Source organism: Dermacentor andersoni, chromosome 8, assembly GCF_023375885.2.
Source record: "Dermacentor andersoni chromosome 8, qqDerAnde1_hic_scaffold, whole genome shotgun sequence".
In the NCBI taxonomy this organism is placed as follows: domain Eukaryota; kingdom Metazoa; phylum Arthropoda; class Arachnida; order Ixodida; family Ixodidae; genus Dermacentor; species Dermacentor andersoni.
The window spans coordinates 141017411-141037184 of record NC_092821.1 but is presented as its reverse complement, the minus strand read 5'-3'; the positions used below and the strand labels follow the sequence as shown (position 1 = coordinate 141037184).

Here is a 19774-nt window from a genome sequence, read left to right as displayed (position 1 = left end):
GCCATAAAAGTAAAAGTAGTGGTCACACTGCAACTCTGCATGCACTTGTGCAATTAAAGGTAAACCTGCGTGGGTCGGCTAACCTGTGCAAGCATTTCACGATGTTGAGTTTCCAGCATAAGGATCACCTCAATATGGAGAACAGCAATGGCTGCTATTGCTGTGAAATAGTGGAGTAAGGGAAACAGCAATAGCAGCTGTCATGAAACAGTAAATATCAACAGCAATGGCAGCTCTCACTGAGAAATAACAAAGGGGAACAGCAATAGCAGCTACCACAGTAAAACAAATATAAAAAGCAGTGACAGCTATCACTGACATACTGGAGGAAGGAGGAATGCATAGCAGCTCTTGCTGTTAAATAGCCGAGCAGAGGAAACACTGATAGCAGCTTTTGTAAAATTGTGAAGAGGAACAGCAATGACAGCTATTGCTGAGAAATAGTAAAGATTAACAGCAATGGTAGCTATCGCTGAGAAATAGCAAGGCAACAGCAATAGTGGCTATGATAAAATAACAAAATGAGAAAAATAAGAATAGCTGCTATAGCTGTGAAATAAGAACAGCAATGGTGGCTATGGCCATGATATACCAGAGTGAAAGAAATGGCGATAGCAGGAAGCTATTGCCGTAAAACAGCAGGGTAAGAACAGCAATGGCAGATTTTGCTGAAAAATAGCAAAGGGGAATAGCAATAGCAACAATCTCTGAAACAGCACAGTAAGGGAAACAGCAATGACAGCTAATGCTGTGGAATAGCATAGTAGGGAGAACAGCAATGGCAGATTTTAGTGTAAAATAGAGTAAGGGGAATGGTACTAGCAGCTACCACTGTGAAATAACACAGTAAGGGAAACAGCAATGACAGCAATCACGAAATAGCGAAGGAAGGGCAACAGCTATATCATCTTTTTCCATGGAATAGCAGAGCAAAGGGAATAGCAACAACACTCATCGTGAAACAGCAGAGCAAGAGGAACAGCAATGGCAGCTACTACTGTGGAATAACAGTGAACTTACAACAGACTCCTGCCTGTAAGAAGGGAAGGCCGCGATGGCCTGCTGCACTGTCATCTCCCGTACACTGTCATTCCTCTCCTTCACGGCCAACACTTGGCTTCGACCACTTGCGCCGCTTGTGTCGGTGAGAGCCTTTGCGCCATCTTTCTGTGAAATGTTGTTGCCAGCTGACAACAGCTCTTCGACTGTCTGCAAACACACAGGAAGGTTTACTTTGATGATCACGATTGAAATGGGGTGCAAAGCAATCCCGCGTTAAATTAAAGCATTTTGTACAATTGAGCCTATTAGCGTGACATATCAAGATTCTGAGTATTTAAAAATTCAATGTTGGGCTAGTCGGTTCATGCTATATCGTGAAGATGGATGAGCACTGATTTAAATTCGACTGAGTATAAATGAGCAAAGAGGACAGCACTTATCCTGCTTGCCAACAACATACACTCTGCATCAATATGAAAGGAAACACTTTACCTGTGCTCAAACAACAATTCATGCAAGCATGTATACCAGAACCTCACTCATTGTTATTTACAACATGAATTTTATGCTGAAGAATACCCTCATGGAACCTTGTCTTTTTTTCTTCAGAGCAGAAACAAGAAAATCACATGCTTTAAGGGGCACCGAAACACATTTCAAACATGGTGAAAAGAATGTTCTCCATCTGCAAATGAAACGCCTGTGAACATGTGGGCCAAATATTATTGCACTGAACGCAGCAAGGAATTTACAATTGTGTACAGTACATTGCTTGCTCTTTCCTTTGCCTATGCTGTCAGCTACTCCATTAACAAGCGGCTTGAAGAAGGGGTCCAACAGGTGCAAGAGATTATTGGGTAGATTTCGTGATTGCGAGAACATTTCCAGTAATACCATTATTCCTACTTTTTAGTTACACAAATAAAGAATGTCTGAAATCTCAAAAAGACCAAGAAGGTATTTCACCTTTGCACTTCTGGTCTCGAGTGACGGTCGTCCGCTCAATGTTGCATTTTCTCCTCCATTGCATGCAGCTTAATCACGACGGTTTCAGTTATCATCAATTGTAAGTGCGTGGCCAGCATTGCTATTTTTCATTCAGTTTCCTTGTGATCACTGTGAAATTGGCTACACTAAAATTGAGCTGCTGATACACTGAAACCTCGTTAGACCGTAGTTGGCCGGAGCTCAGAAAAAGTATGTACTAAACGGCAGTACTGCTTAACCTAGATAGCGTGACACTGCCCACTTAACTGTCAAAAACAGAGCTACAAGAGAGTGCGATGAAAGGGCACAAAACATTCAGTATTTATTCACTTCGCACACAAAAGCCTGTTATTTTCATTTGATGCCACGACAGGCTAGCAGCGACGATGGCAGCCTCAAACTCACTTAAGCTACAAGCCAGCTTTTCCTCCAGCCACCTCTTCTTGGCAAACACCCGCATGAGGCCGAAGTAACACGTAGCGTCTGCCACTGTCAGGCCTGAATTGCCCGTACTTTAGCTTTCCACGTCGTCCTCATCACTGTCGTTAGGCGGCACTTCGGCAATAACAGAGGCGACGATAGCGAAAAGTCGAACCTCGAAAAGTCGGACCTTGTAGCCGACATATTTTCGCGGTCACAGCAGCACTGCTGAGCAACTTCTCCTTTGCCTTCCAAATGCCACACACTGTAGTCAACGGTAGACCCCTTTCGCATGCCAGCACCGACTTCTTCGTGCCATGTTCGACAGCTTGAACGATGTCCAATTTTTCTTCTATGCCAAGGACGCGGTTTTTGTCCTAGCTTGCACGACGCCACATCACTGGCCACAATGCTGTACTACTCTGGCATGGCACAAAATTATGTTGATGTGGCTTCACCCTTCCAAGTGCCCTCTGCATTTGCGCTTGAAGGCTGTTCTGATCTCTGAGGCTTGTTGTTCTGCCGGGCCGATGAAAAGTGGAAATGCTACGTGTTAACCGATACGTACACAATAAGCTGGTATGGTTTATGCGGATACAAAACGCATTATGTTCAATGGCCGCTAAGTCAGGGATCTGACTATACTACTTTTAAAACGAAGCTACTGTTTAAACGGGTATGGTTTAACAAGGTTTTACTGTATACAGTTTTACGTTATGTGTTACGTTGCTCCCATTTCCGCTCATACGTTGGCCAAAGCTCTTATTGAGGTTAGTGGTTGTCAAGATGTATTGGAGGCAACATTACTGGCTAGGAGTTGTTGGCTGCAAAGGCGTTGGCAGTAGCACAAGAGCAACATTCCATCGAGTGCCTGAAGGAACCCGGCTGACAGCAGCCATTCGGGTGCATCTCGTTCCCATGCCATTTTACGGGGCACTGCCAGGAACTTGTGAATCAAAACCCATCTCAGCTGTCATTTCATTCACGCATGCACACAGGTCGCGGTCCATAGATGGTCGAGTGCTGTCAACATGACGAGTCAACCAATGATTAAGCCAGTGTAGCTGGCTTCGTGTGGGTCATCAGCTCATTTCGACAGTCACATTGTTTTTTTCGGCCGCTTCCAAAAAAACAAGAAAGAAGCGGTGGCTCAGATGAGTATGGCTTATCGTGCACTCGTGTTGAGCAAGCACTGCACATGCATGAACAAGTAGTGGGCTAAGAAAAAAAAACGAGGGAAAATGACCGAAGTCTCGGTGTACGGCTAACATAACTTTTGGTTGGGGCCTCGCGACTGTTGCTGCTTTGACATTCCCTCCATGCAGCTTCCAGAATGCTAGTAGAGATGAGAGAAAGCTGCACAGCAGTGTGGAGGCAACTTTCAACCCCCGTTAGCTCCGCTTATACTTGAAGGATTTGAAACACTTTTGCGGCATGACATTTGTGAGGCAATGCCCTCCAATAGTGAGGCCATCTTACAATTACTTGAAAAGGTGTTTCAGCGCTCTTTAAAAATAAACCAAGTGTTCCCTTTCATATCGGTACAGCGCGTACATTCCCACTGCCACAGAATAACATTGCTTGGTGAATCAATCAAATTATTGACAACAGCATGGCACTCACCACAGGACGAGAGGCGCGTCGCACACCCTCTGTTTCCCGTTTCGCTTGGTTGTTGAAACGCCTGGCGGAGGTGGTATACTTGCTTCGAACCTCGCGCATGCTCCACACATTATCCGGCAGCTGGCGTCGGACATTCTTGAATTTTGACTTCAGCGAGTCAACCCACAACTCCTGCAGACAGATGATTCGTTCAGTCATATCATTGACCAATGAATACAAATATTACAGTCACTGGGAAACCCATTACCTTCATACATAGCTAAGGAACTCCTTTGCGCATGTCCCAGAGATTAAATTAAAAACACATATACAGGCTGTCCCAGCCTTCATGCACAGAGCTTTTAAAAGACGAATTATTCTATGCAATTAAGCACATGTGCATATTGTTTAGTCTTTTAAGGAACCACCAGTAATTTTTTTGTCACTGACATCCCATTGGTAAAAAAAAAAACAATTCGCTAACATTTTAACTGTTCTGATGTCAATTAGGAGGTTGTAGAGAACAATAAGAGACTTAAAAATGAAGTGCTTTCAACAGAAGGCACATCACATGCTTACTTTTTGTTTGGCAAAAACAGAAAGCCTGCAATATATCATGTGACTGTGCACTAGTGCACACGGTATAGAAGCACCATCAAACAGCCTCAGTGGGAAAGCAATCTTTTTATCTGTTGCTGGGCTGAGCAACGGTCATAACATCACGCATGGTGTTCTTTCAACAACACACAAACAGCTCCTGGCAATTAATGCACATCCAGATCATGAAAACACACTGCCCTGGACAGTGAGCCTGAGATGAACAACTTGCTTTCCCACTGAGACTGTGTGAGGCCACTGCTATTTCATGCGCATTGATGAACAGTCACGTGGTATTTTTTTCATATTTCGCAGCCTTTCTTTTGTTTGATGTAAAAAGTAAACATGCCATGTGAACCATGCTGAAAATATCGCATTCTGACATATCTTAAGATTCTCTACTAAGTCTAATTAAGAGCTTGATAATTAGAACAGAAATTCCAGATTTAGATAATTAGTTTTAATTAAATAACTGGATGTCAAGGACAAAGGAAGTATTAACAGTTTCTCAACAAGACTCTAAACAACATGCTCTCAGTGTTATTTATGTAGAATGATCATCACATTTTATCTCGGTGCACGATAGTTAGGACACCTTGTATTAATGTATGAAAGCAAATGAACCCTAAAGAATATGTCAATGCTAAATCAGTTTCCCACGGTTAAGTAACGAGAAAACAGATGAAAACAGCACACACATATTTCTTGTCACCATCAAGTTTGGTAACAGAAAACTGAAATAAACAGATTCTTGGTTCATGTTATTAGCATGACAGAAACAAGACAGAAAGAGGAGATGCAGATAAAACAAATGTGGGACTAGAACTGATTGATTGATAAAGATTTTTTTTATTACTTCATTTCTAAAAAAAGTAAGACAGGCAAGCGGTCGCTAACCAATTACAGAAGAAAACTATACATTTTAAATATTACCACAGAACACACACCTTCGCTAACCTAATTTTTTTTGCTCCTGAATCGTACAATACTTAACCAGCGCTAATTATTCATCTTACCCTCCCAGTTTCTCCAGTGGTGTCAATAAGGTGTGGGTACTTATGCAGCAGAAGGTCCACTGCAGTCCTGTAGAGATGCGATGTTGGATATCTGTGGAAAACCAAATTTCTCAAAACCTGTTGTACGATGGACATATGGGCTTTCTAGCAAACACCAAGTTGGACCAAGAAGGTGTGTCCACCTGGCTTTGTCGCTTTTGCAGCCAAATGCACTGCACGCCTGAACACAAGTGTCGATAAGGGGGAGGGCATGACAAAAGCGGCAACAATGGCAGTGCTGATGTTGCGAATGCCCCTAGAGCGTCCATATAGATGCTATCACAATATTAACAGTAACTGGTAATGATCATCATGATACTGGCAGCGATAATGTTTCTATGCACGCACACATGCACAGGCCTTAGGTAGCATGATGCGGGCACATCTCAGCCATGGCTACAAGCTTATAGGTGCCACATATAAGACATGCATGAAAGGAACAGGACAGAAATGACACTCCATAACAGAGCCTGCCTTACAGAGTTATCTTGGAGCAAGCTTCGAAGAGGCATGTGATGATGTGACGCCGCATCCTGCTGGTGATTTGATCCCTGTTCCTCAGGGAATCTTCAAACACTCCAAAGGAAGGCAATTCAAACTTCATGTCATCCCTGTCCTCGAGGGATTTCGATTTTCTGTTTCGGTTTGGTTTCGATGCCTTTTCACTGCTAGATGTAAAAAAAAAGAACAAAAAAATAGAAAACTGCTGCTAACAGAATGATGAGAAATATGCTTGCATCAATTATGAATGTATGCTCCTATCACAGAAATAGAATATACATAAAGGTCATTTTCAGGAAGAAAAGAAGGCTATCAAGCTATACATTAAACCAACTATGGAATATCATCATTCTTCGCAAGAGAACATATCAGATTACACATGAGAACAGGTGTCAGAGGTCCTTGATATAGAGTGTACACCTTACATACCATAAAAAAGAAGTGACGAATGGCACCCATGACAATGGCAAGAGGCACAAATCTGTGAACTAGCACAACACATGAAGTCAGATCGGTAGGCCGCCTTTGCAACCCAAAGCTGTGAACTAGTACAGCGATCCACTCAACATGTCAAAGCACGAGCTTTACTTTAGTGCGATAGCAACATTCTGACAACGTGAACTTACCTCCCCTCAAGCGATGGTTCATCGCAATTCATCTCTTCGTCTGCCAGTGCTCTGGCACCAGCTTGCTCTACAAGCTTCTTCGCAGCGGCTTCGTTCGTGCACATACTAAGCAGGTCAGAAACAGTGACGCCCTTCAACACAGCTTTGTTAGCACAATCAGCAGTGACCTCCTCGTCCTGCTCCTCTGATCCTGCTTTGTATAGCACAACTTCGGTGCAGGTGGAACCTTCGTCACCCATCTGGTTGTGCAGGCCGGGCGCCTCGGAAGAGTTCAATGCTGGAACAATACCAAAGGCCTGCAGCCATGAAAAAGAAAACTTCTGTCAGGACCGCGTACTTCATCTGGACCATGTGTTCAATGCAAATTAGAAAGCTGTACGCTGTTGATAAACATACTCTGGTTTAACTGAGCAAAGCATTGGTTCAGGCTAGTTGGTAATCCATAACTCTTATATTTCATGAGGGTATAACCCCTCAATTAAATGCCGATGACGAGTTAACCCGTCATGAAGTTTCCACAAATTTTTCCAACTGTTCAAGGTCTCTAGACAGGGTGTCTACCAAGTTGACACTTCCAAGTTCATGGAGTTTTCCAGGTTTTCCCCGAGTGCCTTTGCAAGATTCTTTGAGTGACCCAGAACTTCGTTTTATGTCAAGACGGGTTGACACTACGTTGCCCATTGCTGTCGCTCTAAAGTAGGCATGTTAAGAAATTTAAAAACGACTTAAACCAATTTGAATAGTAAGGAGTAGAGTTTATTTCATTCAAAAAGAAAACAGAAGGGCGGGGTTTGTAAAATGCACAGCAAATAAATTATCTTCGAAAAAAATGGTAAAACCCATTGCAAATCGAGTCGAGCATTCTCTATATACAAATAAAAAGGAGATGCATACAGAAGCAAATACTTTCGTATATGAGATATGAAAGAAAGAACTGAAAGAATTCGAAAGAAAAAGAACTTGAAAGCAAGCTCATTGGTATGAGGCCCAAACTTTATCACAAATGTGATTCTCTTTCAGCAGCTGGAAGGTCAACCTCAACTGTCCTGACATACTCTCAGTTCGCGCATAATGCCTCACTGTTGCGTTTCACTGCTTTAAAAAGTTTATCTTGGTTTGGATGAGGAACACCTGCATTTCGGCATCAGCCAACACTTCATTTTCTTTAGCTCAATCTCCTTCGAAGAAGTGGTGGCATGCTTCCTTTCCCGTTCATCCCTCAAAGCATAGGTCGCTTCTGTTCTTGTACACCTTCCGCCGCGTGTTTGCCCCACGCACCATTTGACGCATCCTCTTAGTCAACAGTCAACGTCCAATTTTTCGGACTCCCTAAGGGCTGCGAAAACGTCCGAAAAATCAGGCCGTTCAAAAAAATGAATGCACGTCTTTTACTGCCCTTAAAGGCTCAAATCGCCACAGGCACATCTGAAAAAGCTCTCAAGGCCTGCCAGTACACTTATTAGGCATATCGGTGCTCGTACTGTGACAGGAGATGGCGGGTGCACGCGTGCATAATTAAGGAATGCGTACTGTGCCCCATGACACTTGCTCCTTCCCACGCTTGTTATGCTTCACCGCAATACTATCGCATATGCTTCGCCACGTAACAGTTCTACAATGAGGCTAAGCAGACTTTAAGAAACCGGCATTATCCAACATGCCGTGCTTTCCGGGCTTCGAAGCCAATCGCGAGGACCACAAAGGCGGAGTCGGTGCCATTGCTGACAGCAGCAAATTCTTTCAATGAAAAAAAGTGCACAGAACAGCAAGAATCATCAATAATTTTCATTAAGAATGAGTATGTGCCTGCGAATGCTGCACCTGAAATTTCAAGTTGACCTGCTATGCGTCCAAGCTTCACCCAAACAGCACTTGCTGCGTTGTCTGTGGCAAAATCCAGCCACCTATTGCATAACAAATTCATTACAAACCTTGTTGAGATACCTGGTGACAGGATATGCTATCAGATTTCAAAAAAGTTTAAAAATATGACCTACTACTTACCATGCGTTCTTTGGCCGCCTGATACCGGACTTCATCCAGTGTGCGCTTGCCACCAAACTTCCTCCTTGATTCGCCCATGAGACCTGGCGTTTCTGGGAGCCTTCGTCGTGTATTCTTAAACTTGCTCCTCAGGGCCAGGTTCCAGCATTGCTGAAAGTAGCATCAAAGTTAAATAAAGTACTCTAGATTGTAGAAAATCTGGTTAACCATTCGACCCCCGAGTCCTTTCATAAGAAAGTGCACAAAGTTTACCGATACAGTCGCTGACCGATAACTAGAACACGCTCGATTATGTCTGGACTACTTCGCGGCCCTGTCGCTGGCCCCATAGACATAATTCATAAGGATGACTGAACTTTAAGAAACCTTGCGACGTGCCTTTAAATAATTCAGACTTCGTCTCCACGATTGTGAATTAATTTGGTCACCAAGTCAAGTGGAATAACACATTGACAGATGACAACCATTCTTGGCCCTGTGATAAGACGGCACACTTGACGCTGTGCCAAGAATGCCATCGTCTGCCTATGCAACTGACACTAGTTGCACCAAATCCTGCGAAAGTGAAAGCACCCCTCAAAAGTGGTCATCCGAGAACATGGAACACTTTCTTTTTGCCCACTCACGAAATGAAGCCCCCTGCTTTCTATAGAATTCGATATTTCAGACTGCTGATTATTCAGACTTCTAGGCAGTCCCCATCGAGTCTAAACTGTCGGCTGGCGACTGTATTTTAATTGTCGCGCATTAACTCCGAATTCGAAAAATATATTACTTGCGCAATTTATCCCTTGTAATGACCTAAAAAATTAATGAAAGACATCTTTCCTGAAAAGAAATACCTTCTTTAACCACATGCACAAGGTTCAAGCTTAATTATCTGGACACATAACTAGAGGAATGAAAAATATGCCCAAATGCCAAAACTCAAATGCACAATGTGAACAAAGTTCACGAGCGCAGCTCGTCTGAGGCAAACAAAGCAGAAGCTGTGACCTGGACATGTATGTCTCGAGCTTTGCAGGTAAAGGGTTCATGCAACATGGGAAAAAATTTATTGCTTGCAACAGTGCAATGCAGTGACAGCAATACTAGTTCATCCCCGATACGTGTTCTCGATACGTGTCATCTCCATTTGCTACAGTACTGCACACCGCGGCCTCCAAAATACATGCACAGGTGTAACCACTATCACAATCGGTGGAGTGCACAAAATCCTGCGCAAATTACCAAGCCTCAAAGCAGGGCAACATCACGACAGTTAGCGTGCCCAGCCACCAACTGCACATTGCCGCAGGGGCGTGACCTCGAATCTTACCGATGGAGGCGGGGCACCCTTTTGTTAACCTATGACAAGGGCGCAGCAGAGGACGAGGAAGTGGCCCATCTTTGACAACATGATAAAGGTGATGACAATGACAATGGTGGTGGCGTAACAAAAAGACAGATACATGCAGTAGACCCACTTTCGAGCCTTTAACTGCTGTCGCAGAAATACACACAACGCAGAACTGCCGACAAGCATGACCCGTAATTTTAGTTATGGCATTGTGCAGATGAGATGATGACAAGTATTCACTTCGGCGCGACGGCACTTGTCAGTTGCCAGTACAAAGTCACAGTAAGAGCAGCAGGAGAAAAGATAATGGTCTGTGAAAAAAGAATACGATCTCGACAAACTTTTACCAGCAGTCTTTCATCTGCCATTATGAAACAAGTAAACCCAGGCAGAACTTTTGCCACCAGCGAGGAAATAAGTTAGAGTTACCCGTGACAATGGAACCTTACCCAATTGAAAGGCCCCTCAGCCAGGTGTGGATACTTCACCACCAATGAATCAATTGCCCTTCTGTACAGCCTCATGGTTGGATACCTGTGAAAGAGGTTTGCAAACCAGCTCAATGGAACTCAGCAGACTATTCTGTCCACCAAAATAATCTAAGAATGAAGGAGAAGCAGAATGCAGCAATAATGAAACACAGAGCACTTTGGGACTAAAATGAATGAAAAATCTTTATTATGAATGAATAAGACTGGCCGGCAGTGTAGGGGCTACAACAAATATGAGGTAGTGATGCACGACCAATGCTGATTTGACCACTGAGTTGAGCAGGAATAGCAATATTTTCGTTTTGATACATTGCTAGCATGGTCGTCAGCCCTATCACCAGCGCTTCATTGAAATCAAAACTAGCAAAGCCTAATCGATCCAGTAGTCACAGATGAATATCTGGGGCATGCACTGACCGTACTTTCATCTATCTGTAGCAATAGCATGACAATAGACGCGTTACACTCCGTTTTACCTCGGACGAAATCATGCAACGAGGCATTGAGAAGAGCCTTACAGGGTGATCTTGAAGCAGGCTTGAAACAGGACGAAGATAATGTGCCTCCTCATTTTTGGAGTGATCAGCGTTTTCCTCTCCAGGGCCCTGTCACACCAGATGCCGAAGGAAGGAGGCAATGTGAACTTGAGGTAATCTTTGCGATCGTGTTCATGCTTAGGTATGATCGTCATTTTCGATGTCAGTGGCAAGTTACCAGCTTCCAGCTGGCTAGGCAGCATTGCACGCAGATCCTCCGTAACACGTGACAACCTCCTGCAATGAAGACACACACACACACAAAAAAAAATGCTGCATTTACTCGTATAAAGCCAGCACTTTTTCATCTGATATTTTTTAACAAGGTGTGGGCCTTGGCTGCTCACTCAAGCCTCAAACTACACTCTGGCTGCTGTACTAAATAACACAATCAACAGCTGTCGGCTATGAACACATTAGTCGATTGTCCTCGTGGCTTTGGCTGCCCTTGTCGTTTGACAAGATCGCCTCATCGGCATTTTCCCAAAGCTGGTTGCCCTCTGTACCATTGAGCGTATTAAGTGTTTGAGGTTCCCATCAGCTTGAAGCTCTTGATAATTAAAAGCGCACACCATGCATTGAATACCCACGAGCACTCTTTGCAGCAATGCCTTCCTTGTGCAGCCAAAAGCATGACACAGCTAAACAACAAGCCGCAAAAGAGCCAGCGCAGCCAATAGCGCAACATACTGGTATTAATGCCTCGTGATCTGGTGGGACACGGTAATGACGACGATCATGATGCCATCATTGGCAGGAACAGCAGGACCACGGAGGAAGAAAATAAGCTCTATGGGCAGGAGAGTAACCAGTGCTATCTAGTAGCGACTTTCAGAAATTAACCAGCATGCAGCATGGCCTCCAAGGTTGAGCGGCACACGCTAACCCGATCTTAGAGGCCATGTGTGCATGAATGCATGTATTAAACTTTCTCAAAATTTTCAGGCTCCGAAGTGAGCGTGCAGGCCTTTCACGAGTAAGTACAGTAATATAAAATATCAGAAAACTTCAGCGATTACGTCCAAGGACGCTGAACCCTTTAGCTGTGATAGCAGCAGGCTATAGCAGTGGACAGCACAAGGTGCACACAATGTCATCTTCATCTGCTATAAGAGAGAGATGGAAAACAATTTTAAAGCGCAGGCATTTGGCAGCCGTTCCTGCGTTTTGTGGTGCTGTCGTCCCTTACCGTAACCAGCTTCATAGCCGGAGCCAGCGCGCTGCTGGTGCCATCTCTCGCACAGGGCGCGAGCCTTGCTCCCTTCGCTTCTCCTCCAATGCCACCCCCGTGCGGCGGCAATCAGAGCGCCGGCTCGGTGGCGGCTGATCTCGATTACCTGCTGCTGCCCAAGTCGAAACGCATAGCCGCCGCAGTTCACCACTGCATGTACCTTGTCCCTCCCCCCTCCCCCTCCTTGGTAGCAACTGCGCGAGAGCACACGGTGTTCTCCGTTTGCCAAAGCGCCGGCTCGGTATCAGCGGGTCACGGTGTACGCTTCTCAAGCCGAAACGCAGAGCCACCTTCAGTTGACTTGCTAGCAGCGTCAGTCAGTAGCTGCCATCTCTTCGCTGCGCAACGTTCTTATGTGCCTACGCGCTGCCTTCCACGACCTCCCAATAAGCGAGGCAGTTGCGCCAAGCTACACCCCGTTTGTGCTGGCTGGTGTGAAATGTTCCGCACAACACGGATTGTCCGAGACTCACAGACGGTTTATATATTATAATATAATCTGTCTGCCTATATAAACAGTTTATTCTCAGCCAGTTCTTCCTGAGCCACAAGCGAGGCAACCGGTGGAAGTGCTTCATCTGCCGCTGTTGCTAAACGAGCTGCCCAAGCAGAGGTCCACGGCCGTCGCCGCCAGAATCCAGAGGTGCGCTGCGCCAAACCAGGCATTGGTGCAGCAAGTCGAGCACATATCCATCTATTTCTCCGACCACAAAGCTTCCTTCATGACAATCAAGAACTGGGAGTGGAGTGTTTCTTGAAGAAGGAATATGTGTGAAGAATAAATGTCTGTAACTGTACATACATGTCTTGCTTGAACTCTTCACCTAAATATATCGAAAAGCCAAGAAAGCTGTAGAGCTGCACTCAAATTTCACATTAGGAAGTAATGTAATCATCGGCAATTTTTTATTTACCATATAAGTATGCTAGTGTACTATATAAAAACAGGGATGGCAGGGTAAAAGCTACATAACACAACCTTGACTGGTCAAACCTCTCCGTGAAACCAGGCACCGGACATGGCAACATAGTTTATTTTAGGAATGCTTGGCAAGGCAACATAAAAGAGACATGCAGTAAAAGTAAAAACATTCTAACTTGGAACAGTGCCAAAAAATGAAGAAATCATACCTCTCAGGCAATGAAAAAAAAAAAAGTCATTCACAAGAGTACTTGCAGAGATGTGTTCTTAGGTACACAACGTAGTTTTGGCCTGTTTGTATTTTCTGAGCATTGTGGGAAGGCAGTAACACAGTGAAGAACGCAATTATTAAAGTAATCTAAGTATTTGATGCTTGTTATTTATGTGCTATGATGTGTTTTATTTTCAAATGCTGTATCTGGTGGATAGTAATGCGGCACGGGATATCCTGACATTTTTTTTTCCCCAAGTCAGTATTTGTCGCTTGTTATTCGATGTGGCATATCATAATTTTCTTTCTTTTTTACAAGTCTAGTACGGATGCTTGCTTGCGACGTTCACATGCTACCTGCACATATTCGCTGATTTCAAATTGAGCAGTGTGTAATGACCCCTCTATGCCTTGTTGGTGTTGTGAGTACTGTGATAAATAAATAAATTAATTAATTAATTAATTAATTTGCACATGGGCGTGGAACTACCCAGTGTTCAGTGTAATTGTTTAGGCAAAAACCCCGATGGTGGTGCAAATTAGCAGCATCTGCCAATGCTATGGTGGAATGCGCCTTTTAAAGTAGTGTGGCATGTCAAGCCACCATTTGCTTTCAAGAAAATCTGCATATCTTCAGTGGTGTCACCACAGACAAAACACACTTGGCTTTATCGCAAACAAAATCGGCAAGTAAAGCTAGCAGATGTAGTACTAAACTGAGCCCAAATTTCGAGCAGAAATCAGCCAGCACGTTATATACCTGGTGCTAAATCTATTTACGCAACACTCAGTGTATAGTGACCATCGTCACGTCTTTCTTTACGTGCGAGGTAATTCTGCAAAGCGCAAACGATCTGCCCAAAATGCACTCACATGGCTGCGTCTTCAGTTTCTTTGGCTTTCTCGGCCTCAGCAGCAGCGGTGGACACTGCCTCTTCTTGAGAATGGACTGCTGGTTCGTCAGGAACATCCTCAACACTGCTGAAAAACAGACATGGAATGAATTGTTTCATGGCAAAAGATTGAAAGCAGCACTCCTTTGTTGATAGGTACAGCATTAGCCCCTTGCAGCTGCAAGCAATTTAGCCACTTTGAGGTTGTTCTAGTCAGGAACCATTCCACCCGTTTTGGATGCCACGCAGAAAGAGCACTTATCTGAACAAACACGGAAAGGAAATATGCTGTTGGGCTAGTCGGTACATGGTATTTATACAGTCGAATCAGTTTTAAAATAAATATCAGTTATAACAATGAGAAGCCGTCGCACCGTCAACTTTTGTATGTTTTCCATGGTGAAATAACCCGTTTACTGCAATAGCCCAATACCACGTCATCGGTTATAACGTGAAGTCTGGCTGCTAGGTGTTCATGCCGAAAGGTAGTGCAATGTGAAATCCTTGAAAAGGAAAAAAAAAAGAGAGAAATTCGAGTCACTGCATGATGGCCTACTGCCCCAACAGCCACCGCGCGCTCATTTTCCAGCCTTCTTCGTTCGCCTCTCTCCCGTACCCCCACTTCCACCCCTCCTAACACGAATGGACTGCGCCAACTGCGCTGCTACCAGATTGCTCGCTGGATCCTCATTCAGCACACTTCTGCAAACAGCTTTAAAGGTTATGCAAAAAAGAGGTGAGGCGTGCAGACAGGACACAAGAGTAGAGATGTGGACAACACAAACGCCGACTGTCAACTGAAGGGAGCACTGAGGCGAAAAGAGAAAGACACAAAACTCATCTGCGCATCAGCCTTCTAATCTGTTCCTACATTGCCAAGACTGTAACTGCACACCAGAGTTAGATGAATGCGCAATATTGTACAGGCATAAGAATGAAGATACGCGTACTATGGTAGAGGCACGGCATATCTATAATGGTGGAAGTGCATGCGTGAGTCAGCCTTCGATTACTTTACATAAGGAAGAGATTAAGTGCCTTAACAGTTATCTCTCACGTAGACCAGCACATGTACCCGAGTGACACGTGGTGATACCACTCCTGAGCTTGTGCAGCTCAACTGAGGACGAATTTTTCTTCAACTGCAAGGCTTTTCTTTAGAGGAACCCGTATGTTTTTTCTTTTTTTTTAGCAAATGCTACAAACGGGTGGATGTCTGATTTTCCCTTTATTAATGCCATGACTTTACTACCGCAAGACAAAAAAACAAGTCAGTGCTCAAAAAGCAAGGTAAAATTTGGAACCTTGAAAGCTAGGAAGTATGCTCACATCATAATTGATTCCACAGAATCTGTATCACAGTCGGTGCTCGTCGTAGTGTCAGCGCAAGGAGCTTGCACAAGAACACCATCTGCTGCGCAAATAGCTGGCACTGCGTTGACATCCCTGTGAAAAAAAAAAGGGGGAAAATGCGCATCACCTGTTTCCATACGACGAACTCATGACATAAAAACACACAAATTTGACCTTAACACAAGCATGTTTGCATGGTGAGCCAAAGAGATTCGTGGACAAGTATCTTTCATGTAACCATAGGAATGGTGGACTCAAACATCAGTATAAAAAGTGCAATTGGGCAGCTCATTCTGGCACACAAAGCAAACAACTTGCTTACAGCTGTACTGGCAAGTGTACAACAAACAACTGACTGTACAGGGTTGCCAAGTGCTTTTGAACACAAATTCCCAAATGCAAATATAAAAGCACATGTTAAACACATATACTAGAAGACACTTTAAACTGTGAACTAAATTGTGTACACACTACACCTACAATGTATGCTTGTAACACCGAACAAGCAACATGGAAAAAAGAAAGGAGACACCGTTAGTTTAGAAGAACATGCAGTGAAATGTCAAATAAGGGTGCAGAGTTTTTAGAGTGTAAAATGATTCAAATCAGATGAAAGAACAGGACAGGTTCCTTCATATTGTTTCACATTCTTTTACACCATAATAGTATGAATCAACTAATCCAGCAACAAGTATACCCACACATAATTAAATTACACTGCCAAAGCAGGATCAAAATGTCCTTTATCGAGAGTAAACAACTGGCAAGCTGGTAGTATGATCAGAAGCCAACAAAGAAAGACACCAAAGTCAACATAGGGGGAATTACTTGTACTTACTAACTGAATTAAAGAAACTCTAGATTAATGGAAATGAAAATGGATCGAGAGAACAACTGGCCGCAGGTGGGGAACGATCCCACGCATTCGCATTACACGTGCGGTGCTCTTACGAATTGAGCTGCCACCAAGGTTTATAAGTGGTGGCACTGGCTAACACTCTCAGGGTTAGCTCTAGTAGTAAAACATAAATACCCCAGTAAGTGGATGGGGAAACAGTGCTGAGGTAGCTGAACTGGTAAGAGCATCACACACATAATGTGAGGACGTGGGATTGTTCCCCACCTGCAGCCAGTTGTTTTTAATCCATCTTCATTTGCATTAATTTATGATTTCTGTAATTCAATTAGTAAGTACAAGTAATTTTCCCTATGCTGACCTTGGTGTCTTTCTTGTTTGGCTTCTTATGATATGATAAATAAAATTGGGCCCCTCGGTTCCCTTTTTTCTTGCTGCAAGCCAGTAGTTAACATAACATTAAAAAAAGAAGATGGCTTCAATTTCACATTCATTTCGTCAACAATCACTCAGGGTTCAAAGAGTTCGGCAATTAAATTAATTTTCCATCCTTGTAATCAGCAACCTGCTCAAGTCCACTACAGCATGAATTCCTCTTCCTGCAATCTTCGGTAAGACCTTCTACGCATAAAATTTTTAAAAATTTCATCGCCCTGAAGTTGAACTTGTGTCAAACGGCTCAGTTTACTTTAGTCCCACACCACTGCTTTAAAAAGCCAGACAAAATGATCCGTCAATGCTCTCCAATACTTTTTCCGGACGTCTGTGCTTGTGGTCCATCTCTGACAGTTTTGTTCTTATGGGCGCTCTCTTGTCAACCAGCACATCATCAACCAGAGAGACCAATAAATGCCCTGTCAGACAACTTCAACACTGAAGCATGAATATGCGGCAAGGCAAAATTATTTGCCTACCTGGACTGGACGTTGTACGGCCGCACGTCTAGGTGCCTGGGAAGCGGGGACACCACTTGACGTAATGCTGTGTGTGGTGCAACTTGGCGTCTGAAAATTTAGCCATAAAGAAGACAACTTAATCTGCACAGCACAGCAATGGTCATAATACTACTCTTTCGCACAATTCAACCTAGTTTGAAAGTGTTATCGTGCAGTGCGTAGGCAGTAAGATTTCTATGTATTCTCTTGAAACAATGTACATACTTTCAGAACACTATTTACAGGCACAGAAAGTAGGAACACCAACACAGCTTAGACAAGGACTAAACAACATGCCACATGTGGACCCCAAGTGAGTCATTAGTGCTGTGGCGCATCTCATGTCCCCTTCGGACAAGAAAACTAGTGACCCACAGCAGCGCTGAAATATGCAGCGCACAGGGTATTGAAAGAAAAAAACAAGTGCAACAGTGCAAGATTTTTGTTGACAACCGATGAGAAAGGAATGCAACCAATGAATTTATTCTTCAGATTACCAATGCCAAGACCACATTGTTGGCGCGTTGTCCACAATCGAATTGAACGTGCAGTTCCCCAATGTGTTTCGACTGAACTATCAAGAATGGCAGTGTCTGCAAAAAGATACTTTTCATGGTATGTTCGCCTCACTTTTCAACTTTCACAAGTTTGTGCTCATATGGCAGCACGTTGGGTGTAAGAGCCATCGCATGTTATTTTCATCTAGTAAGAGTGGCACCCACAATGTCATTTGAGGCTTCGTGCAGAGGAGGCAAATATGCATAACATGCAACTGTTTATAGACACATTTCAAGAAAGTCATAATAAAGCGACGAAGGCTTAGCAGACAATCACTTGACATGCTGCCAGCCTTACTTATAATGCCGGCATTCAGATATGCAGACCGTGAGCTGTCTATTCTAATGATGAAAGTGGCAACATTTTCTGTTCCTTTCATACAAAACGATAGAATGAAAAATGGCATCTCTTTCAATAATTTCTAGCATCAGATTATGTTTTTCGAGTCAAGGATAAGTATTCTCTCACATGGAGAAGAGAGCACAACACCAACTTTTCAGAATCTATAGGAATTTTTTCATTGAGTTCCAGCAGTGATCCAAGCCATTCAAAGACAACAAACCCAGCAAACACCTGTTTTGTCACTTTTTCATAGTTATGATACGCAATTGTGACATTACAGTGCAGCTAGAGCTCATGTACATGCAGCATCTGCCAGACCTAAAAGGTATGCAGCAAGAGCAAAAGCTTCTTCAGTTTTATGGGAACCTTGATGAGAACAAACATGGAAGCATCAATAATGCCTTAAACAAGCGTCCCGTTGGAAATACATATGAGAGCGGATCAGGGTGTCCACAAAGTTGTCATTTCCAAATTCCCCGAGTTTTCCAGGTTTTCCCTGAGTGCCTTTGCAAAATTCCCTGAGTGACACAGAACTTTGTTTTATGTCAAGAAAGGCTGACACTATGTCGCACGATGTTGTCACTCTCTAGTAAGCATGCTAAGAAATTACTTAATCCAGTTTGAATAGTAAGGAGTATCATTTATTTTATATTTTAAAAAATCTGCAGTGAGGGGTTAGTAAAATGCACAGCGAATAAGATAACTTTGAAAAAAATGGTAAAACTGATTGCAAATCGAGTGGAACATTTTCAAATATGAATAAAAACGAGATGAATACATAAACGAATGTTTTCGAATATCCACTTCAGTCACGAATTATGATCGACTGTCCATACATATGTGTGAAACATAGGTGGTGCTTGAGACTCCACTTCCACTGAAAGCAGATCAAGGTGATAGAATGACTCTGAGCATTTTGTGATGCGTCATTATAATTACAGAGTAACTAAATATTTCAATATTGTAAAGTCAGTCATGCTACGCTTCTTCATAGAAAGGAGTAAATCCCCTGCTCGAATTACATGCACAAGTTATTCATTAGCCTCAAGTATTTCAAGAAAGAAAAAAGTTTATATATTTCAAGGCTGCTATCGACATGCCCCACATCAAGCATCATGTAAAATATGGCAGTGCCTTCACCAAAGCGATACTCTGTAATGCTACGTATCACTCAGAAGCAAAATGGAAGTTATTTAGTTTAACAGAACATGTCATTTGCCGTAAGCTTAATGTTCATGCTCTATTCCCTGCTACCACTGCACAGAAATGGCAAAAATAGGTCACGTCTACAAATGTGCACGCCGTTACTGAAG

At 43.4% G+C, this 19774-nt stretch overlaps 1 protein-coding gene across 3 annotated transcripts in view; it reads right to left on the bottom strand.

Moving 5' to 3' along the window:
- Nucleotides 1–19774, bottom strand: part of LOC126525849 (uncharacterized) — a 41288-nt gene that overhangs the window by 12109 nt on the left and 9405 nt on the right. The window contains exons 3-13 of one of the 3 annotated variants that reach the window (XM_050173811.3): nt 17541–17630; nt 15747–15863; nt 14398–14505; nt 11143–11397; nt 10583–10667; nt 8795–8944; nt 6791–7086; nt 6143–6328; nt 5625–5715; nt 4033–4203; nt 1021–1209 (exon numbers count right to left, since the gene is read on the bottom strand). In XM_050173811.3, the coding sequence (XP_050029768.2) occupies nt 1021–1209; nt 4033–4203; nt 5625–5715; nt 6143–6328; nt 6791–7086; nt 8795–8944; nt 10583–10667; nt 11143–11397; nt 14398–14505; nt 15747–15863; nt 17541–17630 (1738 nt within the window). Of the gene's footprint in view, nt 1–1020; nt 1210–4032; nt 4204–5624; nt 5716–6142; nt 6332–6790; nt 7087–8794; nt 8945–10582; nt 10668–11142; nt 11398–14397; nt 14506–15746; nt 15864–17540; nt 17631–19774 lie in introns of all 3 variants that reach the window. The other 2 variants (XM_050173809.3, XM_050173810.3) reach the window with 2 other exon arrangements.